This window comes from Ctenopharyngodon idella, chromosome 24, assembly GCF_019924925.1.
Source record: "Ctenopharyngodon idella isolate HZGC_01 chromosome 24, HZGC01, whole genome shotgun sequence".
NCBI classification, from domain to species: Eukaryota; Metazoa; Chordata; class Actinopteri; order Cypriniformes; family Xenocyprididae; genus Ctenopharyngodon; species Ctenopharyngodon idella.
Window position 1 is genome coordinate 3,931,910 of NC_067243.1, and position 22,804 is coordinate 3,954,713.

Below are 22,804 nucleotides of genomic sequence, written 5' to 3' on the forward strand. Positions count from 1 at the left end.
ACTTTTAAAACTGCATTTGAACAAAATAACATTAGGCTATAGCCTACTCAGGACTGTCATTACATTATATAGCCTACCACAAGACGTACACACGCAGTAATTTCAGCGTTTTCTGATGTAGGCTACTGCAGCGTCAGAAACTATACTGTATTAACAAAGTTAATGATAAATGCTTACAAATGACAGTCCTGTGATATATAATGATATTTTGTTGCAATGTAGCTTTTTAAAATCAGAAGAAAGTCCGTGGCTGCTGGAGATGCCGCTCCGAGATGCCGCTGTAGCGAGAGCTGCCGGAGAATATCCGTGGCCGCTGCAGAGGCCACCTGAAGTGCCGCTACGAGATGCCGCAATTTCAGCTTTGTGCAGCATAGCCTATCAGAAATTAATTTCTGTATTAACTGAATATCAGTTTATATTCATGTGCATTTCAAAGCAATGGATAATACTGCAGTTTTATTTTATCAAAGCATGTGATATACTATTTTCGTCGGCACTGAAAAACACAACTAATATAGGCACTTATGACTGGATATGTAGTCTAAATAAACACACGCAACAATTTCAGCTTTCTCTTATGTAGTGGAGCATCAGAACGTTATTCACAAAATGTGTGATAAATGCTTACAAATGATAGTCCTCTGGTATATAATGTTATTTTGATGAAATGTAGGCCTACTTTTTAAAATAAAAAAAAATATTACATCGAATTATGTTGGCCAGCGGCAGGTGCTGCCGAATAAAGTCCCTAGCCGCTCTAGATGCCGATGCCGCGGCTGTTGGAGATGCCGCTCTAGCGACAGCTGCCAAAGAAGTCCCTGGCCGCTGGAGATGCCGATGCCGCATTTTGCGCCAGCCCCTGCTGTCAGATCGTGTGCTCTCACTAAAGTGCAGCGTTTATGTGCAAGGGAAAGTTAATGACAAGTAAGTTTTAATCCAATGTATATTGGGACTATAGATGGTGCTACACACGCGAGAACAGATGGCGGAAATCACGGCAGAGAAAGAAACAAAGCAACTTAAAGTTGATACCAAGGAGTCGGGAGTACCCAGTGAGGACAAGAGGGCTCAAAAATGTGAACTCTGAGATGTTTTTAATCACTAGAGCAGAGGATTTTGTGAAAACTTTATTTGTTCCAAATGTGACAAGATCAAAGAATTGCAAGAAAAACTTATTGAAATGCACACGAAGCTCCGACGAATGACTTAACTAAACGCCGTTTTAAACGAGACGTCAAAAATTCAAGATACTTTTAATTCTACTGTACTGATTGGATCTGCTGGCATCAGGGGCGGAGCCAGGGGGTGGCCGTGGCAACTGCACAACTACTCACAACTGCTGTTTCTGTCTACTTTTTTGTTGACAAGAATTGCGTTTATTTAAACGCAGAACCGTCTCTTTAAGACCACAAAAAAACGGGAGACTTTTCAGACGCGCACTCCAACATCGCCTCAGCGCCAGGCGCAAGTCAAACGCGCGCGGAAATGATACAGGTGCTGAATGAGCTTTAGCAGAACAACAGTGAACGGCGAACATTATATACAGCTTACGTCAATGTTTCTCAACTGGTGGGTTGCAAGACCGCGCACTTTTCAATCACACGCACTGTACGGCGCCCTCAAATAAAGCGCAAAAGAAACTACGAGCATGCAACGTCGTAGTTCTGTCGTCTAGTAAGTCAGGAAATAGCAAAAAAGCGATTAAAGCTGCGTTAAAACTGTGCATGCATGTATGTAGGTCTATTTGATATATATATATAAATGCGTAACATGTCTCTGGACTAAAATATTCTGCTATGTGAGATCACAATATAAGGCACAAACTGATATGTCATTTTTTAATGCATAAATAAATGTGAGAACTGTGCATTTGTACTAGAAGATGCTAATTGTGCGTTAATTTATAAAGTACAGACAAAAATGTATCACATTTAAATGCATAAAATAATTAATTTTACATTCTGGCATTTATGTGCTGTTGACTTCCGCTTCAGCATCAGCAAATGGGAATTCAAAAGAGAACACTTATTTTTCTTTGTACTGAGTTTAATTTAGGTATGATGGAACTGTTGCAATTATTTATTTTGACAATATAGAAAGTTAAACATTTAGTGTTTACTGTTAGTTTTTGAAACAGACAAACTCAGAATTGTTGAAATTCATTGATTATACATAAAATTCAATGAAGGTTGGATAATCTTTGAACTACAGTATGCAGTTATCTGGATGTCTTATTCATGAAGATGCAACAATGGAGAACAAGCTATTGGGGGTTTTGAGAACCAGAACAAGCTGACTGAACAAGCTGAAATTTAACTATAGTGTGAGCCCCTTATTAATATGCCTGCAAGTGAGGGATGATTAAAAAAAAAAAAAAAAAAAAAATCCCTCAGCATTCCATGATCTAATTCACAATCTCAATTACAATTAAGTACAAATTAACTGTATTCAGTTGTATTTATGTTGAAATAATGAAGATTTCTGTGCCACCCCAGACTGGTTGCTGGCCCCTGCCTGGCCACCCCTATGAAAAAATCCTGGCTCCGCCACTGTCTGGCATGGGCCTACAAAACTCGGCACTCCTTACAACAACTCTCCCGGTACAAGAACCGTGTATGGATACGCTGGCCGAGGAACTTTCACCACCATTGATTTCAGACGCTACAGCTCAGACTATGAGACGCTCAACGGATTCTTGCTCAACACCATGCCCAAGGGAATATCAGTGGAAACGGGTGACTGGTGCAGGAAAGCGAGCAACGCGTGAAACTCGGCCACCTCAGGAACTGAAGTTGGCAAATCGTTTCGGCGTGCTGGGTCATGACTCACCTCCTGATCAAACTCCATCGCTTTACCTTCTAACGTTACATCTCTTCCATCTTCACTAACAACGCCTGCCTCCACCGTGGTAATCGGTGATTCCATCGTCCGAGGTCTTTGACCTTGGTAGATTTAATACCTTTGAATATAATGCTATTTTTTTAAACTCTCAACCTCATCTTCTTGCAGTGACATTATACAGATCACCAAAATTACCCATCCCCCCCTTCATAAAGGATTTCTCTGACATGCTGTCTGTCATTCATATGAGTTATGGCAACTGTGTTTTTGGAACTGTTAGAACGCATGTCTTTGAAACAGCATGTAAACGTACCCACCCATAAACGTGGTCACACATTAGATTTAGTTGTAACATATGGATTAAATATCGTTATATTACCTCTGAAGTGGCTGAAAATCTCACAATGCATTATAATAGTTATGAAAGGAACATTTTACCATCATCCTGCAATGATTTAGTTAATGAGTTTAATAATAGAATGAGAACAGCTCTTGATACTGTTGCTCCACTTAAAACTAAAAAGTTAACTACAAAAAAGAAAATTCCTTGGAAGACAAATCAGACTATGAAACTTAAAAGAGACTGTAGAAGTGCCGAACGAGGATGGCTTAAAACTAAACTAGAAGTTCACTTAAATAAACTCATTGAAAATCTTAAGACTTATAATAAAGAAATTCATAGAACGCGGCAAGCTTATTTCGCAAACCTTATAAATGCAAACATTAATAACCCCCGATTATTATTTAATACAATAGACTCACTAATAAATCATAAAATTGATAGCTCTGAGTTACAAAACGTGAAATGTGAAGAGTTTGCTGGCTACTTCAGAGATAAAGTTATAAACATTAGATCAGGAATCTGTTCAATACATGATAATAGGCCAATTATGTTCCCTTCATTATCAAGTGTAGAGAATACTATCAAAACTAAAGTTTTACTTTGGTTGATTTTGAGACACTAAGAAAAGTTCCTTTGATTGTTCCTTTGATCCTATTCCTACCTCTCTTTTTAAAAGTATCTTTGACTCCATATCTATTGATATCCTTGAGATAGTAAATCACTCCCTGCAGCTTGGCATTTTCCCTTCTGACCCTAAATCTGCCCTAGTAAAACCTGTGTACCAGAAAGGGAGCTCAGATATTTTAACTCCTAGTAATTATAGACCCATCTCAAACCTTACATTTTTAAGTAAAATATTAGAGAAAATAGTTTTTAATCAGTTGAGTACACTCTTAAATGCAAATTCGAAACTAGAGATGTTTCAGTCTGGTTTTAGAAAATACTATAGTACAGAGACCTCTCTTATTAAAGTAATAAATGATATAAACATACACCTTGACAGAAATTGGCCTTCAGTTCTGGTGCTTCTTGACTTGAGTGCTGCATTTGATACAGTAGATCACCAGATTCTTTTAAATAGATTAAGTGACTATGTTGGTCTATCTGGAACTGTTTTAAATTGTTTTTTATCATATCTTTGTGAAAGAACATTTGTAGTATCCATTAATAATACCTTGTCTGAATATTACAAGGTACCATGTGGGGTTCCTCAGGGATCAGTTTTAGGACCACTACTTTTTAATCTATATATGTTACCTCTCGGTCACCTCATCAGGAGGCATGGCATTTCTTTTCATAGTTATGCAGATGACACACAGTTGTATTTAGCTGTGTCTCCTGATGACCCGGTGCAAATTGATTCACTAGCAAATTGCATCAAAGACATAAATGACTGGATGTCACAAAACTTCTTACAACTCAACCAAGATAAAACTGAAGTTTTGCTTATTGGATCAAAAGCGCAGAGAAATTGTCCCCTAAACTAAATGTACTCGGATTAAATCCAAGCCAAGTGGCAAAAAATGTAGGAGTTGTCTTTGATTCTGATTTTAATTTTAAAGCTCATGTATGTAATATTACCAAAACAGCATTTTATCATCTCAAGAACATTGCCAAAGTAAGATCATTTCTCTTTCTGAGCAACACAGAAAAATTAACGCATGCATTTATAACTAGCAGGCTTGACTATTGTAATGCCCTTCTTACTGGTCTACCAAAGAATACAATTAACCAATTGCTATTAATTCAAAACACTGCTGCTCGAATATTGACAAAAGCCAAAAAGAGAGATCATATTACACCAGTATTAAAGTCATACACTGGTTACCTGTTAGTTTTCGTATTGATTTTAAAAATCTTTTATTAGTTGCACGGACTTGCTCCAGACTATCTTTCAAAAATGCTTACAGTATATGAACCTAGAAGGACTCTTAGATCCTCTGATTCTTCTCTTCTAAATGTACCTCATATTAGAACAAAAAAATTTGGTGATGCTGCTTTTAGCCGTTATGCTCCTCACCTCTGGAACAACCTTCCAGAGAACATAAGATGTGCTGAAAACATTAATAGTTTTAAATCTAAATTAAAAACATATCTTTTTAGTCTGGCCTTCCTGTAAAGTCTTATAAAAACCTTTTTATACTTTGTGTTTTGTTTTGTTTTTAATGTTGTATTTTATTTTTCATACTTTGATTTTTATAAATTCTATTCTTATCATGTATCTTAATGGGTCTATTTTACTTTTTAATTGTTCTTTTTAATTTTATTAATTGCTGTATCTATTGGTTCGTTGTCAAGCACTTTGAATTGCATTAACTTGTTTAGAAAAGTGCTATATAAATAAAATTTGCTTGCTTGCTTGCTATTGTTGTTAATGCAGATTGTTACACTGTATTGCAGCAGTATTAGCTTTCACAGTGTTGATTATGTCCTTTATGCTTCGCAATCTTTCTGAGTGTAATTTGATCCTGTTTAACAAGCGGATTTGTCCCGCTAGCATTGCGGCTAGTATTGTTAATGTTTTACTAAACTTATTCGCTCAAAGTGTAATATTTCTTAGTAAGATAATATCTGGTCGCCATTATTACTGCCTGTATTAATAATACAGTCTCATTTCCCTATATAATTCATATTTTGTGGGTTTTGTAATCTTTATTACACTACGCAGTTTAATATTGCTGACTCATGCTGATATATTTCTTGGTCATATTTATATATCAGTTCATTATGTAAAGTTGTTTATCATTGAGTTTGTAATCTGCTAAGTTGTTGATTATATTTAGACAATGAGTATTTATTTCTGTTATTTTATTTATTTCAGAAAACTACCTCAAGTACACTACTATGTGTATATGGTCACTCTTGTGCAATAAACAACTAAACTCTATCTGATGACTCCGACTCCGAGTTCTGCAGCGGTCAATAACATATACACCAGCTTTCAGTGGGGCAAACCCCAACAAAAACAGATATGTTCCTAATTCTGAGTATCTTAATTTTTATGTAGGCTAGTCCACTTGTAGTGTACATAGGAATTTTCTTCAAATCTACTTAACTCTTCCCCACCATTAACTGAATTTTCAGGCTATCAGTGTTTTCACTGTTATATGTTAGGGGGGCACTATGATGCATCTTCTGAAAGAATACTAAATCTCCAGATCAAAACATGGAAGAAAAAGAGGCAGAAACAATGATAGAAGATTGCTTATAAACATTAATCATAAAACATTAAACAGCATGTAAATCAAAACTGCCTAACATTACAGAATGAAATGTCGACCCAGGACAAGCTATTGGACTGTGAAGCTTTGGGGGTGTTGATGGACTCAATCTGCTCCATCTGTGTTTTGATCATCGTTCTGAATCCCATCCGGATGTAATCTTTGACAAAAATACGATTTTCTCAGCTTTTTGTTTAAAATGTTTCCTTTTTTTATGAAACTTACCCACATTTAAGTTTTGTTAAAAAAGGATTCATGAAGCTAGAATAAAATGTTTTTAAAATGTATATAAATATATATATATATATATATATATATATATATATATATATATAAACCCAAAAAGGAACATAGTAGTATAAAGTGCAAAAATAATATATAAAAAGTAAACTATAAGTGTGATGTTTTGTTCACTTAAAGAAAACTTACAAGCATACTTGCACTAAACTAGTAGTTTACTGAGAGTATACTTCAGTGTACTTTCATATACTAAAATAATGTACTACTATTAAAATACTAAACTGCTTGTATACTTATAAGTTCACTTGTAGTACAGATGCAGTACAAATGAGAAACGTAACTGTGAACTAGTTGTGCACTTAAAGTTTACTACCGTTACACTTATAGAATACTTAAAAGTATACTTCAGTTGGGCCAATTTAGTCCCAAGCAGTACTGAAATAGTACACTTATAAGTTTACTACTAGTACATTTATACTAGTATACTTACTACATAAAGTATTCTTAAAAATATACTTGAACATTCCTTAAGTATACTTCATAAGATAAACTTGAAGTATACTTCTTTTTTGTAAGGGTAACCAAAGATAAATAAAATCTTAACCAAAAATAAAAACAAGGATTATTAAAACAATTATAAAGAAATTAAAGCTGCAAGCAGCGATGAAAGGGCCCTCACACCCGGGCTCACTGCTACCCATTGGCCTTAGGAAAACAGTGAACAGTGGGCGACATGCATGTAAGTGAGTAAATACAGGAGAATTATGGCAAAGTCATTTCAAAGTGCTCACTTCCTGCTGCCAACAGGTGGCACTTTGACCATAACTGAATATTGTCATGAAGATGTCTTCAGGCCAGGACTATTATCAAACATGTGAAGTTTGGAGCAGATCGGACATTGTATCCCTCAGTTACAACAACTTCCTGTTTCATGGCGTTAATCACATACATTAGCACTCAGACAAGTGTTGCATGATTTAACGTGTTTCTAACATGTTTGGTACTTCGTGGCATATTGAAATGTGTTTCTGTGAGTGAATTACAGTGTAAAGCATGCCATTTCCTGTTGCCACCAGGTGGCGCTATGACTAACTGAATATTGACATATAGATGTCTTTAGGCCAGGACTCTTATCACACATGTGAAGTCTGGGGCAGATCAGACACTGTATGCTTGAGTTACAACAGCTTCCTCTTTCATGGCGAAACATCAGACTTTGTCAGTCCGCCACGGACACGCCCTTCAGTGAAAACTCTAGATATTCGCAATTTAACATCACTAAGGTCTTAAGATTAGACTGACAACATATGATGTTGATCTGGTTAAAGCTCTAGGAAGAGTTTGTATGTCTGGAATGTCTGGAAATGGCAAAAACTGCACAAATTTTGCAAAGAAAATTCAAAATATCTGACATCCTGTTGGTTTTCAGATTTTGCACCAGGAGTCTTTTTTTTTTGTAGGTATTGGGCTGTTACATGTGTCTACTGAATTTCAGACCTGTCCATGAAACGTAGCGCGAAGGGCACTAAATTGAAAATTTGTAGGTGGCGCTATCGAGCCATTTTGCCAGACCAAATTCTGAGACCCATAACAGACATAAATTTTCACCACTTCTGGCGTGTGTGCAAAGTTTCATGAGTTTTTGTTGAGCATGTTTAGGCCCCCAAAAATGTGATTCATTTCGGAAAAGAAGAATCATTGACTGAACAATTACAATAGGGTCCTCACACCATCTGTGCTCGGCCCCTATTTAAAATAATTAAAAGATGATACATAATGTAGGTAAGATAAAGTGCAATCAGTCGGACATACAGAGACAGTGTTCATTCAGTAAATGCACAGCCAATCAGAAGTGTTTTGAGTCTGGATTTGAATGTGACTACTGTTGGAGCACATCTGATCTCTTCTGGAAGCTGCTTCAACTATGTGTGACGTAACCGCTAAAAGAAGACTGTCCATGTTTAGAGCGAACCCTTGGTATTTCTAACTGATATGATCCTATTGATCTTAGTGATCTGTTAGGTTTATATTCTATGAGCATATCTGCAATGTATTGAGGTCCTAGGCCACTGAGTGATTTATAAACAAGTAACAGTACTTTAAAATCTTGAACTTGATTTTTTTTGTTTTTAGACCCCTAGCCTCAAGGTATGTGTTCATTTTGAGAACTTCATCTTTGTTTCCAAATTCAGTTTTGTCTTTGTTCTACTGAAGGAAGTTTTGGCACATCAAACTGTTAATTTCATCAGTGCATTGGCACAGGGAGTCAATGGGGCTGTAGTCGTAGATCTGGGTGTCGTCTGCATAGCTGTGATGAGCAATCTGGTTCGTTCTCATTATTTGGCTCAGTGGCAGCATATACAGACTGAACAAGAACGGTCCAAGGATTGAGCCTTGAGGGACTCCACATGTCATGGATGTCCACTCAGACTTATGGATACTCACATAATAACCTCTCCATTCTGAGTTTGACCTGAACCATTTCAGGACCATCCCAGAAAGCCCGACCCAGTTTTCCAGCCTGTCGAGAAGTATTCTTTGATTGACAGTGTCAAACGCAGCACTGAGGTCAAGTAGTACAAGCTCTGATATTTTGCCTGTATTCTGATTCTTTTGCCTGTAGTCTATGAAAGGGAGATTTGAGATTGGTCTGTAGTTGCTCAATATGGTGTTATCCAGACTGCTCTTTTTCAGGAGGGGCTGAACCACTGCAGTTTTCAGGGAGTTTGAAAAAATCCCAGAAAGAAGTGAGGCGTTTACCACTTCTTGGAGATCTGCTCCTAAACAGTTAAAAGTACACAATCATGTTTCGCTTGGTCCCCTCAAAGTTACACTGGATTTTCTCCTTAGTGAAAAGGTTAAGAAGTCGATCTATCACTGTTTTCCATGTTCTTAGAGTTCGTAGAGTATCAGCTATAATCTGTGTGTGGACACAGGTTTTTTTTTTTTTTTTTTAAATGTGCTGGTGTTTCGTGTGCATTCAGCCAATCAGCGTACACTTATGTCACTAGTAGGAGCTAATTTAGTCCCCCCAAAAGGAGTTTCTAGAACTAAAATTGTTCCCAGTTCCTGTGGTGCAAACACACCAAAAAGCAGGTACTTACAAGAAGGTATAGCTGCAGACCGGAGATCTCCAAAATTGCCACTGACTCTGGCTTCAGCCAATTGACTTACATTTCAAAATAAAAGATCGAAAACTTGTTTCTAGTTGATCTAAAATAAAAAGTAATAAAATATGTTATATAAATAAAACTTCCTATATAAATAAGAGAGTAGAGAGGAGCCCGGAGTTTGTGGCCAGTGGCATTCAGACAGGAGTTTGAACCTCTTCTCAATTATATAAGTGGGAATCCCCTGCGAGCTCTTCTGCAAGCCATTCTGTTGATATCTGAAATCACTAAAACAAACACACCCCTACCCAACAGGATCACACCCCTAACTTGATGCCTCCGCCCCCACATTCACGTACACACTATATCACACAGGCAACGACTATGGCGGAATCTGTTGTGCCTGCCGCCTGAGGGTATGATGTCATCAATGAGTGAAAGCAATTACTATGATAACTCAGGTCAAATATGTAATTGTTATCTAGCTCCTCTACTCTTTTGATGACAAAAAAGTTTTCATAAACTGTTTCCTACATAACACGATAGTCCAAGTAACTAATATATTACAAATGTGACAAGATTAAGGGGTTATAGCGACCACTAAAAGAGGAACCAAAGGAAAAAACAATATTACTCATGTATCAAGAAGAAATAAAGCAATTGGATCTATTTTCAGGTCACTTTGATAAAAGTCTCAGCTAAATGGTACTTTGGTAAATATTTGCTTAATTATAAACAACACATAACAGGACTTGCCCACCTTCTGTCTTGATTAGTGTGTGTTTGCGGTCTCCATGCAGGATAATTTGTCTCTTCATCTTGTCCTGAATAGGCCTCTTCTGTTTCTAATTGCCAAAAGATGACAAACACATCACATATTTATGCTCAGGATTATTTGGAAATGTTACTCTTCAAGTTTGGTATGAATGACATGTTTGCATTTTAATTTAATGCATATGAATGATTGTCTTGTGCACAGTTGTTAGCTAGTCAGAGCTATTTCTTCATTCCTTGAATGATCAACCTACAGGGAACTGAAATGAGAAGCTTTTTATTTCGAATATTTAAATTTAATTTAAACATTTAATTTAAAGAATATTTTTTACATCCCAGATCAACCAGAAGTATCATCACTTGTAGTTCATGCAATGAACTATATATTCTATATATTCTATATGTGGCAGGGTGAATAAGTTCCCTCCCACATATTCAGAGTGGCAGCCTATCAGCACTCGAACTCTGTCTATTTAAGATTGTGATTAAGCTTGGTTTGCAAGTTTTGGTTTGCAACTTCGTGGTGGTGTGCAGGCTGTTATTATCCCCAGTTGATTTTTCAGTTTAAATGCGTTTAAGCTGCTGTGAACTCTGCTGTGAGCAATCGTGCAATCTATTAGTGATGGGCAAATGAAGCCTCATGAAGCACTGAGGCTTTCCCCTCATTGTTTCGGGAAAAGATTCAAAGCTTTGAGAGTGTCGAAAACAGCGCCATCTGGTGTTTAGTAAAAAAATAAAACAGTCCAAAACCCTGTGAAAGAAGCTTCGTCGGACGAAGTGAGACAGCAGCCACCACACATTTCATAGATAGTTTCATGTAGAGGTCTGCGCGGGACTGTTTTTTTTCGGCCCGCGCCCGCCCGCTCCCGCAAGGTTCTATTCCGCACGGACCCGCTCCCGCCTAAAATTCACTCTGTGTTCACCCGCTATCCGCATATAGTGATTTTCTTCCTGACCCGACAGGTCCCGCTAAATTTAGATTGTTTCCAGAATCTCGCATTTAAATTTCCTCTAAAGAAAGAGAGTGATTGGGGATAACAAATATAAAATATTGCATAGCATATACAAGATTTTTATTTGTTATTTGTCTTATGATGCTGTCAACACCCTAAAAATGTCAGAGAAAAAATGTCACAAAGAATAATAGGCTAAATATCACAGAGAAAAATAGGCTAAATTAAATAGCCTACAACATGTCCCTCAAAACTATAGGCTAAGCCAAAAATACATATAAATGAAAACTGTTGGCTTACTAGCTATACTGCAAAATGAAATCTTTTTTAACATCCACGCAAGAACAGAATGACGCTGACTGAAGACCGTTTCAGAACGTCTCTCCTCCAAAATCCGATCACAAAGGTTGAATGATCTCTGAAGGTGCACTCGCGCAGACCTCTAATGCAAAGAACATATCTTGCCAGGTTTCTCAGGACAGGGAACTGGGGACTGTGTGAACGCCACCACTGCAGAAAGTTTTGTTCACTTCAAGTTCAAGCACAGACGCGCTGATGTCAAAGCATCTCGGGAGCGACCGGGTTATTGTCAGGTTATTGTGTAACTAAAGTTACCGACCGCAATCCGCCTTTCATTCAAAATTTAATCCCGCGCAGCAAGAAATCTTATCAGGTCCCGCGGTTCCTGCGGGAGAGCCACGGGAATGCAGACCTCTAGTTTCATGTTACGCGCTAAAATAAAAGCCTAACAGTGCATGTGTGTGTGTTGTGTGTGTTGAATTTCTCTCTGTGATAAATTCATTTACTCATTAAACTGTGGCATTTAATGCCAGTATGAATATCAATATGATATAATAGAAGAATAATGTAGTCTACACATATCCTATATGAATTGCATATGGGAAATATTTTATTTTCCTGAAATAATTGATATTCTTCATATTACTTGTATGACTGCGTATTTTAAAAAAAATGTAATTGAATAAGACTTAATGAAAACCTACTCGTAAAGTAAGATCTGGGGGTTCGAATACTCCGACACTCATAGGCGCCGATTGATGTTTGTGCCTGTGGGTGCTCAGTCCATATATAGACAGACCCGTGCTAAACTTACATATTCTCATGTGGTCTAGTGGCAGAACATGTGCTATGCGAGTCAGACATTCCGGGTTCTAATCATCAGTGGTTCTAATCTGCCCTTGATTAGTTTTTTTTTTTTTTTCTCAATAAGACCAAAGATGTTCATTGATGTCATACAAAGAGGCAAGAGCAGGGACACGTTTGTGTGCATTATGTTAATGATTTCGCTGGAAAGAACAGTTACCGCAACACCATTAGCGATAGATTGACGCGCTAGTCTGTGTGAAGACTGTGCACGAGCCACGAGAACGTTCCTCCACTGATAACAACGGCATGATTTAAAAAACAACACATACCAGCACCAGATCGCTTCTTATTTAACACAAATTAACATCACCTGGGCGTTTCATTTGGCTATCTGTGCAGCAAAATGTTTCAAAAAAGTGGTGGGGACATGTCCCACCCGCAAATTATGCCTATGTTACCAACCAAACAAAAGCACTTTCCATGAGTGTTGTCGCGAGTCGCACTCTCACTGAAGTCTGATGATCAGTAGCGGCTCACTAAATAAAATAATTCAATAACAATTACAATAAGCACTTACAATGAGAAGACCATTCTAGAGCAAGAGCAAGAAGAGAGTTTGAGCTCGCATCCAGTTGGTGTGAGAGTGAAGGAAATCCGCCTGCGAGCTGAAAGATTTGTGCTCGCGCATTACTTGCCATTTTTCATTAAAATAACACAATAGAAACGACCTCAAATAAACTAGAACAATGTGAAGATAATCGTGTTTGAAAGCTGCAATCGATTTTTCATTGGTTAAATCAATGGAGAATATCTAGTATTTTTCCGTGGGTGCTCGAGCCCCTGACGTGACCATACATGTTTGAGTCTCTATCACTATATATTATCAGCTATATAAACTAACTTCACAAGTTTCACTTGCACTGATAATTTATATAATTATAAATGATAATTGCACTGATAAGTAAGATAATTTCTTAATTTTTTGTCCTCTTTCATGAACAAATATTTTCATCAGTGTAAATACGTTTAAATTCTTAACCTTCAGCAAAAGAGCGCTGGCTCTCTTGCTAGTAGTGGATTACAGTTTATTTCTGTTGCAAGGCATGTGATTGGCTGTTTGCCACTGATGTCACGCATTCATGTGCACGCGCTCCACAAATTCAGGATCAAAGCATGAGTTGACAAAGGAAGTTGATGATCAGCATCATCGTACCAACAAAACCAGATTGGAGTGGTTTAGTTTTGTCAACTCGAAACTAATCCTATAACCCTGAATTTGTTCAACTACCATCATGGTACAGGCCCCTGATTTGTATGAAGCCAGACCCAAGTATATCAGTCCTTTTGGTATTCATATAAAATCCCACATGGAGAACATGGGCATTAATTTACTTGCACAAACCTATTCCCTATGCCCTATTCCTCCTTGGAACAACAAAAAATTTAACATCATGTGGAATTTGTCCCAAAAAAAGAAGAACTTGACTCATCCAAATGAATATAAACAAGAATTTGTAGGAATAAAATGTAGTCTTCCTCTCCATAGACCAGTGTATACAGATAGATCTAAGACAGAGAATGGTGTGTCTGCAGCAGCAGTGTTTGGTCTAAATATTTTTTAGTATACGTATTCCAAGCGAAAGCTCAATTTTTACTGCTGAAGCTTGTGCATTGCTCCTGGCTTTAGAACAAATAGAGAGAACACAATAATGAAAATTTTCAATTTGCACGGATTCTAAATCTTGCCTCCAAACTCTTGAATCTTTTAAAACTGACCTTTGAATGTCACTATAGGCAACGTTTTTACACAGAAAGTTCTTTAATGGATGTTTTCAAAAATGTTTCACCTGGTCTTAAGTCCTTAAGTCCATCTTAAGTTTTTTTTTTTTTTTTTTTTTTTTTTTTAAATCAAATATTGAAATGAAAAATCGTATATAATGTTTGTTATATTTATGTGAGTTGATTATCAACTGGTTTTTTTTTTTTTTACTATTACTGTGCTAATTATGTTTATTTATTTTAATGTTGTTCTTGCCATGAAAATAGCCATAGATGCTGATATGGAAATAAAAATAAACAAACAAACAAATGGTTTTGGTGCCACATAAAGTGCAATGCATCAATAATTCCAAATGCACAACAACTGAATATATTTCATTGCCCTTTTTGCACTCCTACATTCTCACCTGAGTCACCTCTGCCTGAGTCACTTTTTGAAGTGTTGCTTTTGTACTTCTGGGAATCCAGTGCTGTGGTGTTATTGATCCAATCTTGCGTAAACTGCCCAAAATCTTGATGTTTTGTGAGCTTTGCAGTTGGTTTCAAAACTAGAGATTCACAGAAAAGACAAGTCAATGGCCCCATCTGCTGGCTCTCTAAAAATAGCACCAATGCCATTACACCACTGAGTGTTCAACAAGAAACAAATGAAGTTTACAAATTTAATTTATTAACTTTTTAAAAGAATGTTTCAGGTTCAAAAACAAGCTCTATTGGCAGCATTTGTTTATATTATTATTATTATTATTATTATTATTATTATTATTATTATGTGTCCACATGAAACTTGTACCATAGACCTAGTCTGTTCAAAGTAGTGCAATCTACCAAAGTAGGAGTGAACTAACTCACTGTAATTATTTCTGTAACATAGGTTTATTCACCCAGAACTGTACTCTCACCCCAAAAATGACATTTTAATGAAAAAGAGGCACATACACTGAGAAGATTCAGAACCTCCTGGAGACCAATGACCATCAGAGCAAGAAGAGGGGATTGAGTGACGCTCTCCCTCAAAGTTAATGTCTGAAACACACAAATACAACTGTTGTTGTTGAAGAACGAGGCATCCAGTTTTTGCTGAACAGTCTTTTCCAAAACTGAAATTACATTTTTGCTTTGACTGTCAGCGTAACACTCTTAGAAAAGAAAGGTTCAGTGGGGTTCTATATAGAACTGTAGTGTTCAGTTCTAAAGACCCCTTTATGCCAAAAAGGTTCTATATAAATATTCTATATATGTCTTATGATTGCATAATACTTTCATGTTTATTGTGTTATTTTACATTTTTTCTTATGATAAATGGATCACAAGCTGCTTAATTCATAAAATGTAATCCAAATGAAAAAAAAAAAAATTAATTAATACAAAATTAACTAAATCCATAAAATTATCACATGATTGGAACCAATAAAAGGAGTGCCTGATTGAACCCTTTAATATTCTATATAGAACCTTTTCTTCTAAGAATGTAGCATCAATGTTTACTGTTATGAAACACTTGTGCATGCCACAGATCTACAAACAATATGATAGGCAGGAAAAATGACTCACCAATAATCAAACTTCCTCCCTAAAAGAACAATTTGATACTAATTAATAAATTAACAAATTATTACCAATATACTCATTGTCAAAAAGCTCCTCAAGTATAATTTTGTCTTAAGCTGATATTTGATGAATGATCATCATACCTCTGTGGTGACGCTGATGACGTCACTGTATACGGTGTAGTTGAGTTTCCCCAGCGCTGCACATTTGATCTCATACTCAGTTCCTGCTCTCAGATCAGTCAGAGTAACTGTGTTTTCATCCTTCATCACAGGTTTAGATCTCCAGACTCTGCCCTGCTTCCGTTTATACAGTAATCTGAGCTCCACTGTAGAAGAACATGATGGAGGAACCTTCAGAACCACACTGTTATCTTTGACCTCTTCAGTGATTGGACAGGCTGGCTGTGATGGAGGAATAAAGCAAACAGCTTCATCACATTCACTTTCATACAGCAGAATGCAGGAACCTGGATTATTCTTCATTTCCTTTGAGGACACAATGAACTTGGCTGGTTCACGGTCTTTTGAATCAATCAAGTTCTTAAATATTATCAAGTTGCTCCTCATGTTCTTCTGCATCTCAGGAGTGAGCCAAGACTTCTGCTCTGAATCAGGGCCATTCTCATCAGTTTCTCCATTAATTGAATTACTCAGATAGGTGGTTTGTTGAAGAAGCAGAAAATCTGACCAGTCCAGCGATGTGAATGTGTAACAGACCAGATTTCCAACTTCCAGATCCATCCAAATGGCATCTATGTTGTCTTCTACCTCAACACCCTTCAGTTGTCTGAGTATTATTTTCATGGTATCAGACTCTCTTTCTCTCTCTTTTAGCCATTCTGTGAGGCCTCGTCCTTTAAATGGAGATTCATTATGATCTTGTAGAAGATAATTCAGGTCAGTTTCCTTCATCGCATCTCCACGGATGTTTGGCAGCAGAGAGCCGAGTTTCTTCATGAGTCTCAGTTTGTAACTGAAGCAGTTTTGCTTCATTTGCAGTATTTTATCATAAAATGCAGTAAAACTTGAAGCAGGTGAGTCTTCCAGAAGGTCACTGCATTTCATCTCAGTTGTATTTAAACTCTCAATCACTGATTCAGTATCAAGGATTAGATCCATGCTGATGTCCCTCTGAAGTTTTGAAGCTCCTGAGAGAAGTTTGTCCAGAGGATAAAGCCAAACTCTCAGAGGAACCGCCAGCTCTTTCTTTTCTCCCAGCAGTTTTGGAAGATCACTGAAAACCTTCAATGCATCTTCAAAAGAGGTTGGGTTAGACGGTAGCTGGAAGTCACCATAAAATGTGCATGTGAATTTTTGAATTGCGTTCTTCTGAGTGTCATTCATCTTAAGACTTATGTTTGTATGTTCTGAAATTAATTTAAGTGCATCAAGGGCTGCATTTGCTTCACTTTTTATTGTGTTTATTTTCTCATCTGATGAAACTTCTCTATCAAACACAAAGCAGGCGTCTGCTCCATACAGCACTGCTGTCACCACGTGTGTCGCTGTGTCTTTATCAAATAAATCGTGATGAACTATATTTGCAGGTACCATGTGATTCATGGTCAGTTCTTCATACCTGCAGGTTGAATGATAATGTAGTGTCAGTCTCTGCTGTCTGAAAGACTTCTTGGTGTCGTTGAGATATTTGGCTGCTCCAGTAACACTGACGAGTCCACCTAAAACACTCAGTTTCAGAGAGCCGTCAATGTTCAGTAAGGATGTTTTTTCCTGAATGGAGTCTGAAGCTGTGACTTTGAATTCTGACTTAATTTTGGGACGGACTTGTAGACTCTGCTGTAGCTTCTCTGGATCCCACAGTGTGATTCCTACAAAAGAAAAAAAAGTGTTTAATACAGTACAATCAATATATCTATACACCAAAGATTAAAGCAAAGAAGGGGTGGGGATACTGGTCTGCTTATCTCCAATGACTGGAAATTTAATCCTTTACAATCTCTGTGTGATAATAGCTCCATTGAATCACATGCAATTGCTATCACCCACACTGTTAAAATATATTTTGTTGTTGTTTATTGTCCCCCAGGAAAACTAGGTTTCTAGGAAAACTAACTTCTTGGAGATTGATGTGTTACTCTCATCCTTCCCTGAGGATGGTACTCCTCTGATAGTACTTAGAGACTTCCAGAGGAAAAACCTCCACCTAGAACAACCCCAGACTGCTGACTTCAACACTCTGCTTGCCTCGTTTGACCCCAAGTGAGTGCCTACTGCAGCTACTCACAAATCAGGTAACCAACTGGACCTCATTTACACATGCTATCGCTTGGGAGTGGATTGCCCCCATTGTATGGACTCTGGGAAGGACCTGGCAGTAGGCTCCAGCCTTGGGATGGAAGTAGCTTTCAGCTCTAGGTCCTGGGTGGACACGTTGGCTGGCTCACGCTCGTGGTCCATTGACTCAGGCTCTGGTTCCGTAGTGGGCTCAGGCGACAATGACTTGTGGTAGAGACTCAGAAAGCCCTCCACATATTCCTCCAGCATCTGGCCATTTTGGGGGTAACAGTCCTCTTCCATTTGTTTGTTGCAGGCCAGTTTTTCTGTCACGTAGATGCTTGTGGATAGTAAATGCATGTCACAGTATAACAATCTCTTTAATAAGTTATACAGTAACTGTACAGGTACTTTAATCACTGTACAGTTAATGATAAGAAGGCACTCCAGAGGGTTGTCTTGCATGCACAGAAGATAATCAGAGTTGAACTGCCAGCATTAGAAGATATCTATAGATCTCGCTGCTTAGCGAAAGCTATCAGATTCTGTAAGGACTCCACACATCCATGCCATCATATGTTTGAACTAGTCCCTTCTGGTAGGTGTTATAAGACATTTTATGCCAAGTTACAAATGGCTGCATTTGCTGTTACCTTAAAAATAAGGTGGATATTGCTGCATCCAGCAGATTTTTAGAGGAAATCCTTTGAAAGATATGTATTGTGAAAAGCGCTATAGAAATAAATGTGAATAAAAGCAATTAGACTTGATTAGACTTTTCCTATTCCATTCCATTTCATATAGTCACAGATGTTATTCTGTGATCTATTATTTGTCACTGATATTATGTGAGTTTTAATTTCTTATTTGACATTCCCCAGAACTGTATTATAAAAATTTTTGGAATGAAGTTTTTAAATTTGGAATGCTGGGTATCCATTTTCCTTTTGCAAACAGTCCAAAATTTTATGTATGTTTTGAAATCCATCTGAATCCATCTTCCATCTGAGTCAGTTTTAGCCATGTTCAGAGGTTTCAATATTCAACCAACTAGATTTTCAAAATTATATTTTTTTCAGAGTCAGAAAATGCTTTAGGATCGGATTTTCCTCAAATCATGGGTCAGATCAAATGCTGTGTTTGTTTGTGTACCTGGTATTAGAGCATCCTTCCTGCAGTCATACAGCATCCCCAGCTGGAAGGGTCTCCCTAGAGCCGCTGTTTCAATCACATTCACTCCCACTGTATCCATACTAAACACACAAAAATGCCAAAAGTTTAACTTTTGTTTTTTAGACTACAATGGTTTAATTGATTTGACACAGAACAAACAGTTTTTTGGGGTGTATCAGCCTGTTTGGTGCAAATGAATCCTGTTCTTCTTAAACACATTTAGTGAATCCCGCTCAATGATTGGCTTGTCTGAAAGTCTACAAAAGTGTTTAAATAACTCTTGAAGTTTGGAGGTTTCATAGTCCTCACAGACCTGTTTTTATGTCATAGAAAGTTGTATTTAGTTTATATATTTAATAGGCTAAATGTATTGTCAATGGTGGAAGAACATTGTATTTCTCAGAATGCTTCAGTTGTTAAATTTCAATCAGTATACAAACTTAAAGTAAATTCCACTTCAACTTCCTGTGTGTCATGGCAAATTCAAACTCACGATTATAAAATGAAATGTTTTTCAGTTCTGAACTTTGCCCAGCCCTGCTATAAACAAGTTTCTACTGGACCATTCAGTTTTCTTTTATTATCAGACAGAACCTGTACATTCAGGTTAGTGTGGACAAATGACACTTTACTGTTATCAACTATTCAGATTTTTTATATTAAATGTAATATTTTCACACCTTTAAACGTGTCTGTGTGTTTCTTGTGATGTGAAGACTGGGAGAAATGTTCTCCTTTCACACATCAGGAACCTGTCAGGATGAAAACAAGCAGTGTTTGAACATTTAAGCGGATTTAACCCCACATTTACTTCATTTGAAAGTCATTACATGATTCAGTTTGATTCATCAGATATCAAAGGTACATTATGAGATTCATTAGCCTGCTTAAATTGTTAAATGAATAAATCGTATTACCGTCTTGAAAGCCACATCTAGATTGATTCCCATCGCTGGAAATGACTGCGCACATTTCATAACTCCTGCAGGATAAACACACACTTGGTTTTTGTGGTTTTCAGCATATTCAAGAGGAAAAAAAGTTACGTCCTTGAGCTGTTTCCGTGAGTTTTCTCTTCTCGCCTCTGTGTGTGTTACCTTCCCTTTCACTTACTCGCTGGTTAATGATTGTTAATCAGTAAGATTTGCTGTTGCAATCTAGGGAGCTGAAAACAGATGCTTTCTGCTTCCCGTAGTGCCGCTTGCGCAGTGTTTGAGAACTTTATCATTGATGAAGTGGCTTAGACGCAATATTTGTCAAATACACAGATGTTTCACGTTTTCATGTGTAGCCAGTTGACTAAAACATCTGTTTAATTTGATATATTTTTTTTATCTCCAAGGAGAAATGTTCTGTAAATTTAGTTAACTTCAGCAAAACTTGTATTAAATTAATTTTTATTAAGTTCTATTTTCAATGGTTCCGATCGGGAGTTTCTATCAATTGTTGTAGGTGGGGCCTTAATTAGTGAAACACCGAAGGGAAATGTATCGCTTCTCCTTTAAGTGTTCGCGCTCAGACGCACAGTGTATGGGAACGGAGAAGCAGAGGTAGTTTTTCTCTCTCATATATCTTGCATTGACTGTCTCTTTATAATGTAATCGCTACGTTTATGATGTTAAAACACTGTTAAGGGTTTCTGTCATAACTTGTATCCATGTGATTAGCGTATTTTCCTTGAAAGTGATACTTTTAACCGTGTTAAATTTACTGTTTCGGTTGCACGTGTATCTTTCCATGCAGGAATGAGAGAGTAGGCCTTTTGATGTCTGTGTATACTAATATTGCCTCACGCTACTCTGTTTAAGGTATGTTGTTTCAATCTGTGATCATTAATTTAAATGTTTATTTTGTAATTTGAATTTATTTGCGAATTAATTTGGAATGCATGTGTACTTAAGTATGTACTAGGCAATCTCTATACTAATTGCCTTGTGGTATAATCTCATGCAGTGATACAATGTGTTTGTACCAAAAGAAGAACTTTATTGTACACAGTGATTTAACAACCAGGGTTTAATGCAATTTAGAGTTTATAGTACACGTTACATGCATTCCTGTGGGTTAATAGCATATTTGAATGTTAACTTTTACAAATGTATTTACTATTACGATTTTATTTGCGTTTTCATGTTATGTGAGATAATTAAGCACTACATTTACTCATGTTAAATATTTCTATATGTAACATCCTTTAAGCGTTCGCGCTCAGACGCACAGGGTATGGGAACGGAGAAGCAGAGGAATGAGAGAGTAGGCCTTTTGATGTCTGTGTATACTAATATTGCCTCACGCTACTCTGTTTAAGGAATAAATCCATCTGCATCCATCATCCCATTTGTGGTGTGGTTGTGTTTCTGTGGTGTCTGGAGGTTACCACTTGAAGTCTGCTACACATGCAGCAACAGAAACATTTCAGTATTTTTTGTACTGCTTAATACAGCGCATGTGCAAGAATAAAGTTCAACATCAGCCAAAACTATTTAGTGGGGTCTATATTTTATCAGTTCTAATTTGATAAACAAGTATACACAATAGTCAAGTCATCTTCAATTATATAGTACTTTTCACAATACAGATTGTTTCAAAGCAGCTTCACAGTGATAATAGTTATGTGGACAGTATAATGGACAGAGATTGTTTTGGCTTTACAGCAGCTCTAGGATAAAGTTATTATCAAGCTGAAGTAAGTTTTAGCTCGATAATAACAATATAAACAAGATTTCATGAAAAGTTTTTATCACTTTAAAAACAGATTTGTGAGCATTGTTTAAAATGGCAGGAGACAACAACAAGTGTGTACAGTGGCATAACTGTGTACTGCATTAAACGACGACACTAACACGAGCCTTGTACAATGCAACTTTACTGTGTACTGATATACAGATGACATTCGGTGCATACTAAGCATGCGTTATAGAATAAGAGCATCAGTACGGGGTGTCGTAAGGACAAAATGTACAACGCTTGAAATGCAATACACAACAATAACCATACAGAACAATATACACTGCAGCAACTCAAAATGGTACTCAGCAGTTTGTATGGCCCCCACGTGCTTGTATGCCTGACAATGTCGGGGCATGCTCCTAATGAGACGACGGATGGTGTCCTGGGGTATTTCCTCCCAGATCTGGACCAGGGCATCACTGAGCTCCGGGACAGTCTGAAGTGCAACCTGGCGGCGTCGGATGGACCGAAACTTAATGTCCCAGAGGTGTTCTATTGGATTTAGGTCAGGCGAGCATGGGGGCCATTCAATGGTATCAATTCCTTCATCCTCCAGGAACTGTCTGCATACTCTGCACCAGCGTAGGGTCTGACAATGGGTTCAAGGATTTCATCCAGTTACCTAATGGCAGTCAGGGTGCCATTGTCTAGCCTGTAGAGGTCTGTGCGTCCCTCCATGGATATGCCTCCCCAGACATCACTGACCCACCACCAAACCGGTCATGCTGAAGGATGTTACAGGCAG

General features: G+C 37.4%; 1 protein-coding gene across 6 annotated transcripts in view; it reads right to left on the minus strand.

The window, feature by feature from the left end:
* Window positions 1-20,422, minus strand: part of LOC127507805 (ubiquitin carboxyl-terminal hydrolase 17-like protein C) — a 68,542-nt gene extending 48,120 nt beyond the window's left edge. For 5 of the 6 annotated variants that reach the window (XM_051885217.1, XM_051885220.1, XM_051885218.1 and 2 more), the window contains exons 1-8: window positions 20,247-20,422; window positions 20,010-20,081; window positions 19,309-19,409; window positions 16,063-17,750; window positions 15,923-15,941; window positions 15,308-15,394; window positions 14,776-14,916; window positions 10,516-10,600 (exon numbers count right to left, since the gene is read on the minus strand). In XM_051885217.1, coding sequence (XP_051741177.1) covers window positions 10,516-10,600; window positions 14,776-14,916; window positions 15,308-15,394; window positions 15,923-15,941; window positions 16,063-17,750; window positions 19,309-19,408 — 2,120 coding nt within the window. In that variant the 5' untranslated portion in view covers window position 19,409; window positions 20,010-20,081; window positions 20,247-20,422. Of the gene's footprint in view, window positions 1-10,515; window positions 10,601-14,775; window positions 15,139-15,307; window positions 15,395-15,922; window positions 15,942-16,062; window positions 17,751-19,308; window positions 19,410-20,009; window positions 20,082-20,246 lie in introns of those variants that run through there. The other variant, XM_051885221.1, reaches the window with a different exon arrangement.
* Between the last annotated feature and the right edge of the window lie 2,382 nt (window positions 20,423-22,804).